Below are 22,109 nucleotides of genomic sequence, written 5' to 3'. Positions count from 1 at the left end.
GTCTTTGCTTATAATATTTTTGCCACACCAAAAAAAGAATGTAGTCAAATGCATCAATTTTTTAAAAATTACATCCAGACTTTGAGTCATAGTGAAAAAGCCTTTTCTTACACCAAGGTTATAAAGGAATTCACCCATTTTTGCTTCTAGAACTTGTATAGTTTAAATATTTTTTACATTTAAATTTCTGATATTTGGTGTTTGTTTTGGGCATGGTGTAAAGTATGTATCTAATTTTATCTTTTTTCCCAACTGTCTATTTACTTGTCCTAGCAACAAATTTAAAAGTCCATCTTTGCCCCAATAATTTAAGATGCCACATTTCTCATAGTTTAAATTTTCATATGTTCTTGTGTCTTTTTTCTGGAAAATCCAGAAATTCTCTTCCACTCACTTGTTTGACTATTTATGTGCTAGTACCTCACAGTTTTAATTATAAAGGCTCTATGCCTTGATATCTGATAGGGCCAGACCCCCACCTGGATTTTCTCTTCCAGTGATTTCTAGTTCTTCTTGTGTGTTCATTTTTTCGTGTAAGCTGTAGTGTTAACTTGTCCGGCTCCATAAAAAGCCTATTGGTAATTTTACTGGGATTGCCTTAAATTTATACATTAATTAGGGTGAACTGACATCTTTAAGATGTTGAATTATTTTAGCTGAGAACAGAAGATGTCTTTCTGTTTGTTCAAGTCTGCTTTTGTGTCTTTCAGGAGTGTTGTAAAGTTTTCTTCATATAGATTTTGCAGTTCTTGCTAAGTTTAATACCAAGTATTTAATCTTTGTTGCCATTGTGAATGGGATTTGCTGCCATATCTGCTGACTGAGGTTGGTTGTGTTTGTGGTTACTATTCATTTTGTATGTTAATTTTATATCCTGCTACCTTTTATCATTGAGTCTCTAAGGATTTTCAGATATACTGTTATATCATCTCCAAACATACTCTAAAGTTTATTTTCCAATTTGTATGCCTCTAATTGATGTCTTTTATCCAATTGCACTGGCTAAAACTTCCAGTATGATATGAAGGAGTAGTAGAAATAGGGGACATTCTACTCTTGTTCTTGGTATTAGTGAGAATGCCTTTACTAGAGTCCCATTAAGTAAGATGATGGTGTTAGAACTCAGATATATATTTTTATCATATTATGAAAATATTAATCAATTGCTAGTTTCTTGGGGTTTTTTTCTTTTAATCAGGAATGGGTATTAAATTTTGTCAAATGCTTTTTCTGCATGAATAGAGATAGTATGACTTTTCCTTTGATCCATTAATATGGTATACTATATGAATGGACTTCTTAACATCCAACCAACCTTGCATTTCTAGAATACATTCCACTTGATCATGGCATTTTATTTTTCTCAATGCAATGTTGGCTTCTGTTCACCAACATGTTATGTAATAGTTTTACACATTCAAAAGTAAAATTGGGGGCTTCCCTGGTGGCGCAGTGGTTGAGAGTCCGCCTGCCGATGCAGGGGACACGGGTTCGTGCCCTGGTCCAGGAAGATCCCACATGCCGCAGAGCAGCTAGGCCCGTGAGCCATGGCCGCTGAGCCTGCGTGTCCGGAGCCTGTGCTCCGCAACGGGAGAGGCCACAACAGTGAGAGGCCCGCGTACCGCAAAAAAAAAAAAAAGTAAAATTGGTCTATAATTTCTCCCCTTCTCCCCTCCTTTTCTTTTTTTGGTATTCTCTTCCCCAAGTTTAGGTGTCAATGTTTTGCTGGTTTCCTTTAAAAATGAGAATGTTTTTCTTCATTTTCCATGCTGTAGAACAGTTTATGTCAGTACTATCTTGTCTTTAAAAGTCTGATTGAAATTCCCTATGGAAACATTTCAGCATGGTGTTTTTCTTATGGGGTAGTTCTTTAATATCTTCCTCTATTTATTCTGTGAAATTAGATCTGTTGGTTTTGTTTTCATTTGTAATAAAATCTATTTTATAAGCTATATTTTCCTAGGAAATAATCATTTCCATTTAGCTTTTCAAAATTATTTTCAGAGTAGTAGCAGTCTAATTTTAAGAAGTTTCTTCTTTTTCAATAGTTATTTCCCTGTTGTCATTTCTTCTTTTGTACATTGGTGCTTCCTCTCTTTTTTCTTTTTTCTAGTAGTTTTCTCTTCTCTATTTCAATAATTTCTGCTTTTGCCTTTATTATTCCCTACTATGGTCCTATTTTTGCTCATTTTTTTGTTTCGTTTCTAGATGTCTGTGCTGGAAATTTAGTTAACTTTTTTCATTCTTTCATTTTACCGATGTACTTTAATCTAGTCACTGCTTTACATGATTTTTGTAGATTCCAATATGTAGATTTTCACTATTTTGCTTAAAAACATTTAAATTTTTGTTTACAACTTCCCTTTCACCTAGAAGTTGCCCAAAAGAAATTATTTTGTAAATTTCTAGGTGGAAGGACCTACTTGGTTTTTTTATATTCTTAAAAAATTCTCATCTTATTATATTGTAACCATAGAATGTTTCTTATAATATTTCTAATCTATTCAATATAGCAATGCTTTCTTAATTAGCTAACATATGGTAAGTTTTTCTGAATGCTTCATAAGAAGAAGGTTTTTCTCTATAATCAGGCTGTAGGGTTTGACACAGATCCACAAGATCTGCCTAATTATTTTAGCTCTTCTGTATCCTCGCCTGTTTTTTTGCCACTCGATCTGTCTTATACTGACAGTAGTCTTCTATTATTCTTGTATCTCCCATAGTTTCTACTTCATAAAGGTGATCATTGTGGCTTTTGGTGCATAGATATTCATGCCTGTTATATTTCTTGTTAATTGTGGGTTTAGCATTAAAAAGTGTTCTTTGTTAAATTTTATGCTTTTTAAATTGCATTTTACTCTGTCTGATATCAGGATCACTCATACGGCTTTCTTTCTTTTTTTTTTGCTCCCATTCCTTTATTGTTGCCTTTCAGAATTACTTTGTTTTAGGTTTGACCTTTATAGATGGCAGATAGTTGGGTCTCACTTTATGAGACATTTTGAAATATTTTTCATGTAATTATGAGTTTAAACCCATTCACGTGTGTTGATGTGACTGATATGTTTGGTCTCAACTCTGTCATATGTTCTTTATATCATAATTTACTGTATTAGTTTTGTAATACTTACCAATATGTTTTCCTTACCCTTTTATTTTAAAGTTTCTTTTGATATTTAGAAAGGTTTGTATTTTTGTTCTAGTAGTTATCTTTGTTCTTATACTTTTCAATACATTCTATCCTCTCTATTCTTATTTAACCTCTTCCTGGCAGCATGTTTTCCAGCATTTTTGAGGTGTAATTAACAAATACCAATTGTATATATTTAAGGTGTACCACAAGTGATGGGGTTTTTGGTTGATTTGTTTGTTTTGGGTTCTTTGTGAAGTACTGTTGATTTATAATATTATATTAGTTTCAGGTGTACAGCACAGTGATTGAGTATTTTTGAAGATTATACACCATTATAACTTATTACAAGATAATGGCTGTAATTCCCTCTACTGTACAATATATCCTTGTTGCTTATCTACTTTATACATAATAGTTTGTATCTGGTAATCCCATACCCCTAATTTGTACCTTCCCCCTTCCTTCCACTGTGAAATGGTCACCATAATGAAGCTAATTAACACATTCCTCACCTCTCACAGTTACCATTGTGTGTGGTAAGAACACTTAAGATCTACTCTTTTAGCAAATTTCAAGTTTGAAAAACAGTAATATACAAATCTCCAGAACTTATTCATCCTATGTAACTCTTGGATCAACATCTCCCCATTTCCTCTACACTTTAGCTGCTGCATCCACTACTCTCTGATTTTATAAGTTCGACTTTATCAGATTCCACATGTAAGTGAAATCATGCATTACTTGTCCTTCTGTGTCTGGCTTATTTCACTTAGCCTAATGTCCTCCAGGTTCATCCATGTTGTTGCAAATGACAGGTTCTCCTTCTGTTTAGAATAATAGTCCATCTTCTATATCTACCACATTTTCTTCTCCCTGGTCCTAGCTGCCTCCAGACCATTCAGCCATGCTGATCCCCTCTGTTTTCCGGTTGGGACAAAAAAGAAATGGGCCTTTTGAGCAGCATCTTACATAGCTGGGGAGGTGGGTCACTCATGATGTTCTCCTTTCCCCCATGGGGTCTCTCTTGGCACTGAGCTGTGCCACTTTGGGGGACAGATGACACATGTAAAGTGAAACTGTTCTTTTTACCCTCCTCAGTGCTTCTGTTATCAGAGTTTTTGCTCCAGTGGGGTGCTGGGACCTCTCTTCTGTACTTTCAAGTTCCCACAAAGGCACTCTCATCCATGGGTGTCAAAATTATGTTTCTGGGGGATGATGAGTGTGAAAATTTATTCTGCCATCTTGCAGACATCATTGCTTTGTCAGTTTTTGATGGTATCCACTGACTTTCATCTGTTACCTGTACAACAATCAGAGTGAACTTACTCTGCTCTCCTCTTTCCCTATTTCTTCTCTTTCTCATTTTTACTGGCATTATTTTTACAAGAAAATGAAACATTTATATATTCTGCTTTCAACCATGTCCCTACCTTGTTTTAGTTTTAGATTTACAATTAAATATATTAAACGCTTCCCATCAATCCTTTTGCCAAAATTTCTTCAGTCATCTCTTTGTTGAATGAAGTTTATCCTCTGGCATATTTCTCAAGAAAGACTCATGAGTACAGGAATCTCTGAGTGATTGAATGTTGCAAGTTATTTTTCTATAGCTTTGATAATTGAAAGATACTTGGCTAGCTATAAAATCCTTGGTTCATAATTTCTTTCTTTGAGTTCTTGAAAATGCTGCTCCATATTTCTCAGCCTTGTATGTTGCTTTGGAGACACCTCATGGCAGCCTAATTCTCTTGCCCTTGTAAATTGTTTGATTCTTTTTGCCAGGAGTCCTTGAGACTTTTTTTTTTTTTTTAAATTAAACAGCTTTGCTAGGATCTTGAAATTGACCTTTCAGGTCTTTGAGTCCTTTCAATATGTAGGCTCAGGTCATCTCTTAATACCAGACATTTTCCTCAGATTATTGTTATAAATCTTTGCTTATTTAATTACTTAATCTCTCTTCTCAGGGATTTCAAGTAGACATATTTTGGATCTTCTTTGTCTTCTCTTTAAGCCACTTTTTCACTGACTCTTGTTACATTTTTCTCTATCTCATTTTCATTCCCTTGGCTGTCTTTCTCTTTCTTTGATGCCCCTTATTAAAAATTTCCTTTGGGGACTTCCCTGGTGGCGCAGTGGTTAAGAATCCACCTGCCAATTCAGGGGACACGGGTTCAAGCCCTGGTCCAGGAAGATCCCACATGCCATGGAGCAACAAAGCCCGTGTGCCACAACTGCTGAGCCTGCACTCTAGAGCCCGCGAGCCACAACTACTGAGCCTTTGTGCCACAACTACTGAAGCCCGCATGCCTAGATCCTGTGCTCCACAACAAAAGAAGCCACTGCAATGAGAAGCCCACACACCTCAATGAAGAGTAGCCCCTGCTCACCACAACTAGAGAAAGCCCACATGCAGCAACGAAGACCCAACAAAGCCAAAAAACATTTTTTTAATTAAAAAAAAATTTCCTTTGGACACCTTGTAATTTAATAATTTAATCTTCATTTCTGATCACATTTGGTTTTGTTTTCTTTTTTGTTTGTTTTTTGTTTTTGCCTCTGAGTTCAATCAACTCTTTTTTCCTAGTTCTTTTATGTTTCAGTTATTAATCTTTGCATTTCTAATTCAGAGTTGTTCGAGGAAATTTAATTCAGTTTGGAGTATTACTGTGTTACAGATTCTTTTCTGGTTTGTAGATTTTTTGGAGGGGGTTTATATTTCTATCAGTTGGGATGTTTTGATTTTTATTTTCTGTTCTCTTCGTATAGCAGCTTTATTTGGCTTCTTCCATTTATTCATTTTGTAGATTTGAGGTTCAGAAACACACTATTCTGATAAGGTAGTGAAGTATGTTTGTTTTAATGTATGACTGAATTTTTTGTATCATGGGGGATGGGTGCTTCTGTGCTCTCTGACTTGTCACTGTTGCTCTTCTATTTTAATGTACAGAATCTTAAAATTCCCCCTTTTGCCTCTTTCCCTTTCATCATCCAATCTCCCAAGGACACTTCTCCCTTCTTTTTACCCTATTTTCCCCCATAAGTGATACCTATGGAAGATTACCACCTTGAATTATGTGTGCTTTCAGGTTTTCACATAGTCATTTCTTTATTCTAGCAGGATTCTCTTTCAGAATTTTCACAAATAGGAACTTGGTCTTTCTGAAGATTGTTTTATAAAATCTTACAGCCTCTACTACCTTACCTTTTTTCTCTTTCATGTTGTTTTTCCGTACAGCCCTGGCTGTCCACAAAGGCTTGTGTTGAGATCCTTAGAAATAGTTCATTCAACTGCAGTGCTTGTTCTTCTACTAACAGGGACTATGAAGTTTTGAGGGTGCTATATATATTTTTTAAATTTATTTATTTTATTTATTCTTTTTTTTTTTTTTAGTTTGCATTGGGTCTTCATTGCAGCATGCGGGCTTTCTCTAGTTGGGGTGAGCAGGGGCTACTCTTTGTTGCGGTGCGGTGGCTTCTCTTGTTGCGGAGCACAGGCTCTAGGCGTGCAGGCTTCAGTAGTTGTGGCACGCTGGCTCAGCAGTTGTGGCTCGCAAGCTCTAGAGCACAGTCTCAGTAGTTGTGGTGCACGGGCTTCGTTGCTGCACGGCATGTGGGATCTTCCCAGACCCGGGCTGGAACCCGTGTCCCCTGCATTGGCAGGTGGCTTCTTAACCACTGCGCCACCAGGGAAGCCCCTCTATGGATTTTAATGATGTTGAGGTTGTGAGTTTTGTATAGCTTTATTTTTTTCTTGTTTTCCTGTGTTGTTTTTTTGAAGGATATGTGAGGAGATTTGATTTTAGATGGTTACCATTTTCTTCACCTACTAAGAGCCAGCAGGAATTGACTGTGGATTGGTTGTGGGAAATTATGGAACTGGAAGAATTCAAGGATTACTCCTAGGTTTTTTACTTAGTGTTTTGGAGGTCAAGCAGATGATAAATGTCTAGCCAAATAAAATAAAATTTAAATTTCAAAAAGAGGATTAGGAACAGACAGTGAGGTAGGAGAAAGACCTAGAGAGTAGAGTGACCTAAAAGGCAAGAGGAGAAAAAGAGTCAAAGAGAAAGTGTCAGTTGCAACTAATATTGTTGAGAAATTAAGGAAGATGGGGTTGGAGCAGTGATCATCTGAAAGTCTTTGTCGACCTGATGAGAGCAATCTGATTGAGGTGAGTTCCAGAGAGCTGGTGAGGTAAGACGATCAAGTCTGCACCTAGAGAGAGAACACAAAATATTTTCAGAGCTTGAGTTTAATCGGGAGTTTTCTGAACGGGCTTGCATGTTATTGGGAGTTTCGTCCCTTAGCGTCGGGCTCAGGGCCCTGGCTATTGCCCGAAGCAGAGCCTAGTGCCTTCCAGGAAGATCTGATAGGGTTGGTGACGAACATGTATCCAGTTAGAAGAGTATGCCACCAAGAGCCAGCTCTCCTGCGTCCTGCAGCTTTGCTTTGCCTTTTGTTGGTGACTGAAGATCTGCAGATTACAGCATGCCTGCTTATTAGGGAGTTCTATCTCAGAGGGTACTCTGGCCCTTTCATGCCTTAAAAGGCATTCCTCACTCATTTTTCTTCCAGAGGATGAGCCTGCCAGGTGACCTAGTTGTAATGGTTCTGGGCTGCTCAGTTTCCAGAGCCTCTCTGCTTCCCTTTTCCATCCCTGGCTTTCCGATGGCTCAGGGTCCTGTTTCAAGTCAAAATAGAATTCCTTCATACAAATTGCTTGGCCTGTTTTTCAACATATGGCTGTGCTCCACACCACTGTGCCAGTAAACAAGCCAAGCAGGGCATCTTACCTCAGTGGCAAAAACATATTTGCCAACAGGCACCTCAGCAAAGAAGGCCATTTACTTCAAGGTTACTTTGTTTGCCTTATTATCTGTGTAACCTTAGGAAATTTTATGTAATCTTGTTTCATTAGAGAAAAAAAGGGAACACTGTGATATTCATCGCATAGCCTTGCTACAGGAATGAAAAATAAAATGTTCCAAATAGGTACCTTAAGAAAAGAGAAACTTCCTCTTTTTTTTTTTTTTTTTTTTCTTAGTGATGCTTTCAGGGACTGACATGCTAAGTGGATGAGCCACACCGAGGCCAAACAACAGCTTAGGGATCAGGGCAACACAGGAAATTGGGCTGCAAAGAGACTAGACTGAGGACCCAGTGGGTTACCATTAATACCAGAAACATGGGGCAGGGTGAGGTGGTGGGAGGACTCTGGGATCAAACAGAGACAAGATACGCTTTGCAAAGGTTTGGGGGGGCACAGGATCTCTGTAGCCAGGCTCTCCCTCCTGGTCCAAGCCATTACCATCATCTCTAACACCACACTCTCCCCACCAACTAGTTTCTCTTGCACCGGAAGTCTATTCTCTATACCACAGCCTCTACATTTTGGAAAATGAAAGTCTGAACATTTTATTCTTCCTACTCATAACTGTAAGCAACCTTAGAATACCCCGCCTGCTCTACCAAAGTGGCCTTCTCCATCCCTTTCTCTGTCATTTGATTGGTGGGAAAATTGAGCCACAGAGAGGGGCAATGAGTTGCTCAGTATCGCACAGCACTGGCAGATCCTTGAGTAGAAGCAGGTCTCAACAGAAGCACAACAGTTAGGGCATTATATTCTATCCCAAAGTGATATATTCTTGTGTGCAGATTTGCAAGTCTAGAGTGGGAAATGGAATGTGAGTGAGGTTAAAATAATGGGGACATGAAATTGTATTGTACTGTGGAGATGGAACTGAAAATATACCAAATGCTTTTCCTTTTCCCAAAGGCTTACATAATCTTGGCACAAGGAAAGTACTCATTTCCTTTTTACGGAACCAGTTAGGAACTTTGAGTTAATGCCCACAGGCCAGACTTCCCAAATGATCAAATGCAGAATTTCAAGCATGTTCCTGACTTGCTTGCTAACAATTCAGTCACCCAGAAGGCCAAGAGAGTGACTCAGGACTTTGTTATTCTGTACTTGATTCTAACCAACAAAGACAAATTGATTATGGAATTAAAGATGTCAGGAATTTGGGAGAAAGCAGATTATGTCAGTGTCGTGTTGGTGAGAGCCAAGGATAGTTAAACATAATCAGATGTGTGCTCTAGAAGATAGAAAATAGTTTAATAGATTCGGGTGGAGGAGGTGGTATTGGGAAATGGCTCACGTTCAGGCACGCAACTGTGGAAGGGAAGATGATTCTAAGGAGAATTAGAAAGTTCTACGAACAACTCAATGAGGAAGAAGGGCAGTAGAATAAACCACTGTGGCTACCCAGTATTCCCTTTAATGTGACACATTTTAAAGCGAACTTTCCCTCACAAGACACATTAGCCTTCACCTTCGTGGAGAGAAAGTGACCCAGAAGGAGCGTGATGGGCGTTAGTTCAAAGCACTTGAATTCTTACCGTATGAGGAATTGCTGAAGAAGAAGAAGGTTAATGAACCTGAGAACTGTCTTTCAATATCAAGACGTCTTTCCTACACAAGCAAAGGCAGACTTTCTGTCGTCTGCAGAACAGAATCAAGACCATTGGGGAGTCATACTTGGGTTTAATAGGAGCGACAATTCCTAGCATTTGGAGGTGTGCATGGATAAAATAGACTCTGCTGCAGACATTATCGTTGCTTCTCTTCTTGGTGCCTGGACGACTCCATTTCTTACCTCACTGAAGTCAGGCATGGCCCTGTGAGTGGCTCTAGCTGATGAAACCTGAGTCAAAGTAAAAGTGTTATTTCTGATAGTTGCCAGTGCTTAACTCTTCACCATGCTTTTCTCCTGCCTCAGTGAACACTGAAGCACTCCAAGCCTTGGTCTTGGAGTGACTATAATGATTAGAGTATCCCCTAACCACCACCATGACCTCGCCCTCAGACCCAGCCATACGCCTACATTGGACATGTAGCTTGAGTGGAAAATAAACCTTTGCTGTTTTTAGCCCCTGAATTTCATGGGTTTTATTACTTCTGCATAATCCTGACTAGCTCAGTGCCTTCAGGATGCGGTGGTTCCTTACGTGGGAGCGTTAGCAAGATAGGCATTGGATTCCTGAGCCTCACACACTGGCATTCTTTGCTTTTTTTTTTTTAACATCTTTATTGGAATATAATTGCCTTACAATGGTGTGTTAGTTTCTGCTTTATAACAAAGTGAATCAGCTATACATACACATGTGGTCCCATGTCTCCTCCCCCTTGCGTCTCCCTCCCTCCCACCCTCCCTATCCCACCCCTCTAGGTGGTCACAAAGCACCGAGCTGATCTCCCTGTGCTACGCGGCTGCTTCCCACTAGCTACCTATTTTACGTTTCGTAGTGTATATATGTCCATGCCACTCTCTCACTTTGTCACAGTTTACCCTTCCCCCTCCCCATATCCTCAAGTCCATTCTCTAGTAGGTCTGTGTCTTTATTCCCGTCTTGCCCCTGGGTTCTTCATGACCTTTTTTTTTTTTCCTTAGATTCCATATATATGTGTTAGCATACGGTATTTGTTTTGCAGTTCTATTTACAATAGCCAGGACATGGAAGCAACCTAAGTGTCCATCAACAGATGAATGGATAAAGAATATGTGGCACATATATACAATGGAATATTACTCGGCCATAAAAAGAAATGAAATTGAGTAATTTGTAGTGAGGTGGATGGACCTAGAGTCTGTCATACAGAGTGAAGTAAGTCAGAAAGAGAAAAGCATTCTTTGCTTTTTATTTTCCTTTGCTATACAATATTCAGACTCTTACTGGGGGTATAACTTAGTCAACTGGAATGTTCAACTGGTTCCACGACCTCCTAGGGTATGATCCCAATAACGCAGGCTAAAATGATTCTCTTGCTAAGCACGCTCTTCTGTATCTCAACTGCATGCCCAGCAACATCATAAATTTATGGATCCTGTTCCCTTGGGGAGTAGCCAACAGCGACAAGATAGCTCACCAAGCAAAGATTCTATTGCCACGCAGACACACCCACACAACATTATCTATGAAAACTGTCTACCAGAGATCTCTCGGCCAAAGTCACTTTTTTTTTTTTTTTTTTTTGCGGTACGCGGGCCTCTCACTGTTGTGGCCTCTCCCGTTGCGGAGCACAGGCTCCGGACGCACAGGCCCAGCGGCCATGGCTCACGGGCCCAGCCTCTCTGAGGCATGTGGGATCTTCCCGGACCGGGGCACGAACCCGTGTCCCCTGCATCGGCAGGCGGACTCTCAACCACTGTGCCACCAGGGAAGCCCCAGAGTAACTTTTTGAACATGAATTTTGCAGTTTGTTTCTTATACGTTCATATTGACTGGGCTATTCCTAAGCATCTGTTTCAGTGTATGCATATAGGGGCATTATATACTTTTAACTGAGCTCCACAAGGATGCCCTTGATACCATCTACTAACCCATGCAACTGAGTGAAGTACACACATGCCACAGTGTACCCACTTAGTGTTATGGTTAAAGTTGTTCTGTGCTGGGCAGTATTTATGCATTGGTTCTGTCTGGGGAAGAAGCTTATAAGGTGATGGGAGCCAGGAAGTGAAAGTAACGAAGTACGTACCTAGCATGAAAAGAAATGACATAGAATTAAAAGGTGATTCCAATGGTGGAAAAAATGGAAGGAACACATTTTAAATTATAATTTAAAATACATATGCATGCCTATATATGCAAATATGTATATGTATATTTTATATGGATTAAAACACCAAACCCACGACAAATTAACTGAAGTCTCACTTTTGTTTTTCACAGGAGACCAAAATCAACTGTGTTCGTCTGGCTACGAAAGGTATGTCGGCATGCCCTGTCTGTCTTCAGCCATTTAAGTACTTCTCCCTGTAGCCACACAGGGAAATTTTAGGCAACAATGGCTAAAAATAACAAGAAAGAATTGTTATTTTCATTGGAGTCATTTGCATCTAGCTATTAATATATACTTATGGTATATATTAATAACACAGTGCCTAAAGCATAGGAAGAGCTCAAAACATATTTGCTTAGTCAGTGGATGGCTGGATGGCTGGACGAACTGGTACATTAATCAGTGGAGTGGTAAATATAAATTTACTCAAATAGCCTTCTGCTATAGATTTTCATTGTATTTGGGTCTGTGTTTGGGTATTTTTTTTGCATGTCAATTAGACCTATCTTCTGGTTTTGTGCTTTATTCAACTGGCGCGTGACTTTCAAAAATGAGGTGATTAGTGTTAGTGCCTTCGGTAATGAGAAAACAAACACTGCATCGTTATGTAGTTGGCATTTTCAACACTAATCCCCAAAACTAAGGCAGCATTGTTCAGGCTCATCACTTTTTGTTTCCCTAATTGTAATTGAATTCCCTGACTCTTTCCGTTGGTACATGTTTCTGTTTATTACTCTTTAAAAACAAAATCAATGAATGGTTTGTATATCATTTAACCTATGACAAGGTTGAATGGTTAGAAATCAGGTTTATCTTTCTGTTATAGAATTGATCCTTTAAACAGCTATCCTCCCTGTATAAACACACCAAAATTAGGCAATTGCACTCTGTTCCCTGCATTTATGGACAGCATATACAGTTTCCTAGATTGCTTCCACAGCGATGATAAGTGTAAATATAAGTAAACATATAGTCATAGATATAAACTGTAGACAAAGGCAATGACTCAAGTACGTATACACATATGTGAGGATATACACGCAGGCACACACATACAGAGGAAAATGCACACATGTCAGGGAGGGGAAGAGACAAGGGACGGGGCGGGGGGGGAGAGAGAAGAATATTTTATGGTTATTTGGCAAAATATGCAGTGAGACCTATCACTTTTATAACTTTGAAGAAAATCACATCAATTTGTAGGCAGAAAAGGGAAGATGCAGTAGGAAGAAGACAGGAGGACTAAGGGCTCCCTGTGATAAGAACTCACTCTGGTTTCACATCCGTCATGAGAGGTCGACATGTCCCTAACGTGTTCTCTCTCGAGAACCCAGGCTACCAGACAGAAGGAGATAAAATACTCCTTGTGAGGCAAGGAGAATTGATGGCCTGCAAACAAAAGTGACACAAATTATGGGCCTTGGCAGACTTCTCCACTGAAGAAAACAGATAATCTAGAAAGAAGAACGTCCTCAGATGGCTAGCACTAAAGCTCTGGTCTCAAGCTGGACAGCTGGGTGTCTGCAGCATCCCCCAGGAGCGGGCAGGAAACACACAGAGAAACCTTCCCCGTGACGGTGCTCCACGGCTCCCACTAGCTCTTGACCCCTAGACGAGGGAGGAGTTGATGCCATTGATCTCCCCTGCAGGATGTGTGGGATCCTAAGGACACCCTCTGGGACGTAAGCCCTCCTAAAGGGGAGTTTGTTGGATCGTATTTTCTGAACCGGGAATTCGGAACATATGATCGGACAGGCAAAGGTATACGTGGGGACTTCGAGAGAGACTATTTTAAAGTATATGTTGCTGGCAATGTCAGGACTTACTGCCCTGATAGATATAGAGCCCACCATGCCACACTTCTCCGAAGTTGCATTGCTGATCTGCAGAATTACAGTGGCCTTTAAAGAACTGGAGCAGAAGAGCTCTCTACCTCTTCTTAGCATAAGGATTTCTCTTCTTGTCTGATGTTTAGGTTACAATCTTGCTTTAGTGGAGTGTGTTGTGTACACACGCCAGGTGTGGCGTGGGAAAGGGTAGGAATGCATTAATGAGTATGAATGCCCAGCTGGCCATGCCCAGGCAGGGCTCAGAGGAGTCGGGAGTAAGTGGTGGATTCCAAGCTTCCACACCCTTGTTTTCCAGTGAGGGCCGTCACTCCAGCCAGGAGAAGCAGGCTCTAGCAGCACTTGGCAGTGGGGCAGAGGGCTGGATAATGCAGAATGCCCGTCAGCCACAGGTCAGGGAAAGCTGTGTTTGGCATCCAGGGTCAACTAATTCACGCACTGCCCATGAGGACTTGGTATCAAGGATCTAAGTCCAGGAATATTTGACCCATCCCTTTCCTGATGGTGTGAATTAAATTTCCCTTTTTATGGGTTTGCTGAAAATACTGTTTTTATTAATAGAGAAAATAGGATGGTGGGAATCCTGCAGGCAGTGGGGGTATGTGAAGTCCCAGCGGCAGATTCCATGGGCCATCTGCCTCCCTCCGGGCTCCTCTACCTCTCCGTCATCGTGGCACCTCCTGCACGGGTCTGCCAGCGGCCGGCCAGCCTCTGGAGTATGGGCACACGGGCAGGCTTGAGGCCAGTGCTGTGACGATGAAGCAACTTGCTGATGTCCTGTCCCTGACCCTGGTGACTCCAGACAGCATCTGTGGTCAGCTGTGTGGGTCCCGGGGAACTGGAGGGCTACCACTCAGAATGGAACAGCCTGGAGCTGTTCAGGGTCGTTCTGACCTGACCGGATGCCCAGGGCATCTTCTATTAAATACAGTCCTTGGTTCTGGCATGCAGCTCTAACCCTTGTCTGTCTGTAAGGTCGCTGTTAGTCACCCAAGCTCTAATTAAGTGCTTCCCAGTTTTGAGATTTGCAAAGCAAGGGACCTGGGTTAGTTTTCGGTGACAGCAGAGTCCCACAGGCTAAGTGGCTTAAACAACAAAATGTATTGTCTTACATTTCTGGAGGCTAGAAGTCCAAGATCAAGGTGTCAGCAGGGTTGGCTCCTTTGAGGGCTGTGAGGGAGAGTCTGTTACACTCCTTTCCTCCAGCTTCTGGTGCTTTTCTGGCCATCTTTGGCATTCCCTGGCTTGTAGAACTATCACCCCGATCTCTGCCTTCTTCACATCTTCCTCTGTGTGTGTCTGTCCAAATTCTCCCTTTTTATAAGGACACTGATCGTATTGGATTGGGGGCCCACCTTACTCCAGTATGACCACATCCTAACTTAACTAATTACCTCTACAAGGACCCTATTAGCAAATAAGGTCACAGTCTAAGGTTAGGACATTAACATAAGAATTTGGGGGGAACACAGTTCAATCCATAACCGGCCCCATGCAGTTAGGGGCAGTGTCCAGTGGTTCCCGTTGAAACCTCTGACTCTTTACCATTCACAGCGTGATCCCAATAGCTTTTAGGGATGTGCAAGGAGCCAGAACGGGCCCTGCCAGAGGGGGCCCCGGAGGTGGGCTGAGGTCCAGATGTGGTTCCCGTTCCTTTCGGAAGCTGAGCGAGGCTGCCTCATGCAGAGGAGCTGCGTGTTCTGTGGAAGGAGCCCAGGGCAGGGGGTACACACAGTGGGCCACCCGTACACACCAGATGCTGGGTCCTTGGCAGCAGGACCCTTCCCAGACCCCACATGATGGTGGAGCATCGGGTGCTGGGCAGGGCCAGGCCTGCTGGGACGGGCACCAGCACCGCTGTTTGAGAGGAGTTCTGATGGGCAACTGCTCAGGCCTAACCACTAATTTCCCAGTCACGTTGTGCCGTGGCAGGAAGGTCCTGGCACACAGTTGGCCCTCGAAAAATGCCTCTGAAGCAGGAAATGCATTTGAAGTCAGCATTTCACTGCAGCAAGGCTCGGAGACTCTGGGGGTCTCACTCCATCTTCTCAAACCTCAGCAGCACCGTATTTAAAGTGATCCCCATCTACCCATTCACACAACGATTTTTGAACGTACCTCCTGCCAGTGGTTTGCTGATAAACCTGCTCTTTGTAAAAGAAAAGCCCTTATTTGTTGTCTTTGTCCATTTCCAGGGTGTAAAGATACCCACAAATCCAATATCAAGTTACCAGTGGTTTAACAACTGGCTTACAAGAAAGTCCTGAATGTTTAGCGACATTTCTTCTGTAGCGAGCAGATGCAAGCCAGCTCCAGCACACCGAGACCTCGACCCACTAGTTCGTTATGAGGATCAAATGATATCATAAACATAAACGCGGTTTTATTTACTGCAAATTGTCCTGGAAATTTTAAAAAATCATGATCGATGACCATTATTTCTCTCATGTGGTCAGCTCACTCACTGAGCACGTGTGAGCCAGGTACCTTGTAAGGAACTAGGGATTTTGTGATGAACCAGCAGGCGTGCTTCTGGTCCTCAGGAAGCTCACAGTCTAGGGCAGAAACAGACGTTAAGTGAAGGATTGCAACAGACAGTGGTGGAGTTACGATTGTGATCAGTGCCTCTAAAGAGAAGTGAGAGGTACTGAGTGAGGTCTGGTGGCAGCAGAGCTAAAGCCCTAGGCACTAATGAGTGTGTGTTCCTGGGACACCCCCTGGGGCTCCCTCCCCTGGGATGGGTGCAGCGTGAGAGACTTCGTGCCCCCTCGTCCCATCACCACCCCTTCTCAACTAACACTGGGAATTGAGTCGAAGGGTGGCATTTGAGAAGCCAGCGGACTCAGGACCTCACCCTGTGAGAGGAGCTACACCCTTGGCCCAGACTCCACGGGAAGAGCCAAGTCCCCTGTGTTTAGAGAGCATCTGGCCGGTGGATTCACACACCACCAGGGGGCAGTATTTATTTATAGAGCCGGGGCAGAACCTCCTGCTGAAGGCGCTGCGAAAGGACTGTGGGGTGGAAGTTTGGTATTAGCTAGTGGAAGGGTTAGTTCTGGGATTAGGACAGGCTCCTCTCAGAATGCTGGAAGGCAGTCTTTTTCATTGATATGGAGGGGCGGGGGCATGATGCACCATCCCAGGTTCACACCTTCTGTACCTTGTTCCCCAGCCAGGGGTTGGCTGTTAACGCTGACTGGAGATTCAGAGGAATCAGAACATGAGTTCAGATGTAGTGGGGAAGAGAAATTTGTCAGTGAGCAGATAAAGAAGAATGGTAGCATTTTAAGACAGATTCCCGAGAAGCAGAGCCCGAGGCAGGGATTTGGGTGCATGGGATGTACTGAGGGAGAGCTCTTGGAAGAAACCTGTAAGTGCAAGAGGGAAAAGGCTGAGTAAGAATCTCTTCTCAGATAAAGTTAAGTCTAGGCAAGATCCCGGGGTAGAGTGTAAAGTTCTCCAAAGTTGTTCAGCTTTGAGGCAAGAAACCAGGACTCCTCCCCCATACCCATCAGCCCTTGGAATTTTCCCTTCCCTTCTCCTTCTCCTTCCCCTCAGGAGATGTCTCAGGTAGCTCCAGAGGAAGTGGCACCTCTGAGCCTTGCACAAGTCTCTGGACAGAGACACAGGGGTGAGTCCTTAGCCCCCCACACACGCAGGAGCTGGAGGATGTCACACCAATCTGTAAAGGGGACCTGGGTGTGGCACCAACAGCGTGGACCACAGGGCTCTTATTATGTGGAGCATGTAACATCTTCAGGTTGAGGATGGCAAAAAGCTAGTGGAATTGCCTCAAGTTCAAGATCTAAAAGAACATTTCAGAAGCCCTTTGCTTGGCAGACTCTAGCTCCGGGAGTCTGCTCAGAGCTATATAGAGAAAACTACAGCCAATGGGTAAATAGACATTAAGTTTTGGTTTGGAAACAGAGAACTCTGATTCAGACTTTGAAGGGAGGGCAGTCAGGGAGAAAAAAAAAGATCCATTCAAAAGTTAGGTTTTGTTCTTGTAGTTAAAACAGCAACTGTGAGAAAGGGCAAGTAGGAGGGAGGTGGGGGCTTCCCTGGTGGTGCAGTGGTTGAGAGTCCGCCTGCCGATGCAGGGGATACAGGTTCGTGCCCCGGTCCGGGAAGATCCCACACGCCGCGGAGCGGCTGGGCCCGTGAGCCATGGCCACTGAGCCTGCGCGTCCGGAGCCTGTGCTTCGCAACGGCAGAGGCCACAACAGTGAGAGGCCCGCGTACCGCAAAAAAAAAAAAAAAAAAAAATAGAGGGAGGTGGACTCAGACCCATTCAATACTGTTCACTCTATTTGGAAGACGGGGGACGGGCTCGTTGTAGGAACCAGGTTGAAGAGATAAGCAGAACATGCCTGGGAAGACGGAGCTTGTGAAAACTTGGGGTGGGAGACCTAAACTTCCAAGCTGCTGAAATTTAAGTGAGAGACAACTCTTCCCAGGCGAGCGGATCATCCTGCTGGTGGAGGCTGCCCAGGGTTGCAGTGGCTGAAAGAGGTACCCAGTCTCTCAATTCATACCCTTCTGGCTGGGCCAGAGCAGGCCATGGGGGAAATGGAAGTGAACACAGAGGCTCAGTTCTGGAACCAGATTGGTCCGTTCCCCTTCCAGAAGCTGTGTGCAGTTCCACGCAAGCCCTCCTGCCCACGCGTCCTCCTACCTAATTCTTCCCCACCTCCTTCCACGCACTCGTTCACTGCGCTACTTTCTCCGCCCACAGGCCCTGCCTCCACCAGCTTGGCTGCATGATCTGGCCCTTTCCTACCCTCCAGCTTCATCCAGGCTTCTATCCTCTCATTCACTGCACTCCAGCACACTGCTCTTTCAAGCTCCTTCCAGCCTCAGGACTGTTGCCGAAATATCGGCTTCCCTGTGCACCGATGCCAAACGGAAATACGGAGACAGAGATTTTGGAGGAAGAGGGAGATGGCTTTATTGTTCTGCCAGGCAGAAGGGAAGACACAGCAGGCTAGCGCCTCAAGAACTGTGTGTGTCCTCCCACCCCAAACGGAGATTTTATACGTGGGACTCGCAGTCCGGGGTATATGATAAGGATCAAAGTAGTGAAGGTCTTGCATTCTTCTTCCTGCATTATTTCAAAACAGTCACAGCTGGCATCAGGCAGCCAGGTAATTGAGTCAGTTTGTCTCTGGCTATTGGCTTGCAACCTCTTTTCTGAAATGCAAATGCTACAAAGGGTGATTTGCTACAAGGGAGCGCAGGATGTAATTCACATAGTGTTCAAGAGTAATAGGTTAGCTTTGTGATGTACAAATCTAGTTACAGACACTACAGATTAGTAACAGTTAAAAACTAGGAGTGATTAACCCTTTCAGGCCATGTTATGTTTCTTCTCTAGCCTGTTCACTGTTCCCTTTACTTTCCTTGTTCTCAGGAGAGGGAAAACTTTATTTCTGTTTTTGCTGCAGTAAGACCTTTCCTCATCCTGCCCCCTCTGCCTGAAATTATCTAGCTTAACAGATGTACGTCTTTCAGATTGCAGCTTCAATCCCTCCTCCTCAGAAAGACCATCCTAACCTCCAGTCTAATGTGTATCCCCAACGTTTTCCACTCTCATTATACCCTGTACTTTTTTTCATAGCATTCATCATGACTTACAAATATATATATTTTTGTTCTCTTACATATTGATTGTCTGTCTCCCAGCGAGATTCTAAGTGAAGTAAGTGAAAGCATCGTGCCTATTTTGAGCCATGTTGTGTCCCCAGATCCTAACGAACATTAGTGCTCAGTAATATATGTTGAATGAACAAATAGATAAATGAATGGACTGATCACTCAATTAATCAATCAATTAATGTATGGATCAATGGCTAGATGGCTGGCTGGCTGGCTGGATGGATGAGGTCTTCCATGACCTCATTTTTTCAAATACAAGCTACTTGTCAAAATGTTCTCTTGAGCACTTCCCTTGTGGTGCAGTGGTTAAGAATCCGCCTGCCAATGCAGGGGACACGGGTTCGAGCCCTGGTCTGGGAAGATCCCACGTGCTACGGAGCAACTAAGCTCGTGCACCACAACTACTGAAGCCTGCACGCTCTAGGGCCCGCGTGTGGCAACTACTGAGCCCACGTGTTGCAACTACTGAAGCCCATGTGCCTGTGCTCTGCAACAAGAGAAGCCACTGCAGTGAGAAGCCTGCGCACCGCAACAAAGACCCAACGCGGCCAAAAAAAATAAATAAAATTAAAAAAAATTTTTTTTAATGTCCTCTTGGAAGGTAGGAATAAAAGTGGTAGAGGCAGGGATTAGCTACATGATCTACAATCCCCACTAACAAAAAGACCAGCCAGGCTCCGCTTAATTGCCTGTTGTGACAGGGACCTCACTACTCCCCCAGGGAGGTCATCCCACCATTGGACACTTCAGTTGAAGGAAAACTCAACATCAGGGGTCCAAACTGGCTCCCTATTAGTTCTGCCATTCAGTCTTTGGGGCCACATAAATCTGCCTTTTCTCCTTCCAGAAAATAAAATTTGCCTCCCCGGACTTGTTCCCCCCACCCCAGTTGGGGGCAATAAGGTCCTTGCTTGTCCACTGTCTTCCCATTGGAACCTCTCTGGCCGCCCGCAGGCAGCCTTACTCCCATCTTTGGCGCCAGCCGGCAAGGGAACACAGCTGGCTCTGCAGACTCCCGCTGGGTGTGCCCAAGTGGCAGTTGGAAAAATCAGCTTTGATTTGATTTGCAAACTGAGCCCAGTCATTGAGACAAAATAAATCCGGAAACCCATAAAGCCATTTGCAGAATTGCTTTGCAGAAGAAAGTCACAGTTTTAATCTAGTAAACAGTCTCTAAGGATCCCATTAAAACAACCCCCTCAGAGTAGGTGCTGAAAGCTGAACTCCAGAATAATGAAGCATGAGATAAGGGGCCAGTGTCACCCATAGTCCCGTGCTGCCTGGTGGTATTGATGGAACAAAACCACTGTCTTGGGTAACAAGAGGGTGGGTAATAGTCTTTTGTAAATGTGGCTTCTTTTTTTTTTTTAATTAATTTATTTATTTGTATGTTTATTTTTGGCTGTGTTGGGTCTTCATTTCTGCGCGAGGGCTTTCTCTAGTTGCGGCAAGCAGGGGCCACTCTTCATTGCGGTGCGCGGGCCTCTCACTGTTGTGGCCTCTCTTGTTGCGGAGCACAGGCTCCGGACGCGCAGGCTCAGCGGCCATGGCTCACGGGCCCAGCCGCTCCGCAGCATGTGGGATCCTCCCAGACCGGGGCTCGAACCCATGTCCCCTGCATCGGCAGGCGGACTCCCAACCACTGCGCTGCCAGGGAAGCCCTGTGGCTTCTTTTTATAATGGCTAAGGCTGAGGTAGATTTCATCCAGCGTTTTCTCTCCTCTCTTCCTAATGGATTCTCACCCCTGCAGGGACAATAAATAGGCATTCTCCAGTGAGATGCCCTCATTTCACAGATGCTAAGACTGGGGCCCAGAAGGGGAGTGATGTGTCCCTATGTGTCCCTGGCTTTTTTAGTTACAAGAATAACCTGCCGCAGGTTATGTGAGAAGCCAAGCAAGATGTAGGAGTTGTCTGCTATCAGATAGGAAATGCCCGCTGCCCGCCCTCCCTGCTTCCATTGATCTACTTCTATATGGAAGGTTCTGTCTTGTATAAAGCTTCCTCGAGAGATTACCTGGAATTATGGGAAATCAGAGACACCTGGTTTCAAATCCCACATCCAAAATTTAGCTGTTTAACCTTGAACAAGTCACGACCTCTAGGAGTCCATCCCATCCCTTTTAGGCCTAAGATCATTAGTTCTTTCCCCTGATAATTTGGGATAATGCACATAAAAGGTCAAGAACATCATAGATGATACAGCTTGCACGTCCTTTCTTCCTTCTTCTGGGTCTTGTCTTATATGAGACCTGGAGACCCAGGTCTACTAAGCACACATCTTCTCTCTGCTCTTCCCCAAGGAAGAAAGCCAAAGCCTGGACCGTAGTCGCTTCTCATGCAGTTGTACAAACCAGGCATTTATCAAATGGACTCAGGCTAGATTCAAAGTGCAGAAACTGAGAGGGGACAGGAATGACACTGGCCTTGGCTCTCAGCATTTATCCTCTTCATCTACAGGCCAGTGTGTTTAGATGAGCTCCTACACAGCAATAATATATTTGCATTGCCTGAGTATAAGATTTTGCTCATGCACTTGCTAACCTTTGACTGTGGCACTTTTCCCCTTCTCATCATCTGCCCAGCAATTTCAGGAGGGATCCAGAATCACAGGGTGCTCAAATCTAGCTATGGCAGCTGGAAGTAGGGGCTATAATGAAGGATCACTTGTGAGAGGCTAGGCTATAGTGAGTGAGTCTGTTGGAAAACTCTTGGTTATTGTTCAGTCCTTAGAAGTCCTACCAGACTTTCAGAGGAGAAAGCCCAGGTGTGTGTTTTGACGTTAGGGCAGGGGAGTGGTACTCTTCTCTAGCCAAGCCTCATGAGATGAATTTTCCATGCTTGGGGT

The 22,109-nt window shown here is 43.4% G+C and overlaps 1 protein-coding gene across 1 annotated transcript in view; it reads left to right on the top strand.

Annotated features, from left to right (window-relative positions):
* The window catches only part of PTPRT (protein tyrosine phosphatase receptor type T), a gene marked incomplete at both ends in the record, with an annotated part of 1,082,998 nt that overhangs the window by 859,111 nt on the left and 201,778 nt on the right, over positions 1-22,109 (top strand). Inside the window, 1 exon segment of the mRNA XM_082857741.1 lies at positions 11,870-11,906. Within this exon segment, the coding sequence (XP_082713867.1) occupies positions 11,870-11,906 (37 nt within the window).

This window comes from Leucopleurus acutus (genome assembly GCF_964270905.1).
Source record: "Leucopleurus acutus genome assembly, chromosome: 16".
NCBI classification, from domain to species: Eukaryota; Metazoa; Chordata; class Mammalia; order Artiodactyla; family Delphinidae; genus Leucopleurus; species Leucopleurus acutus.
This window is presented reverse-complemented; position numbering and strand designations above follow the sequence as displayed.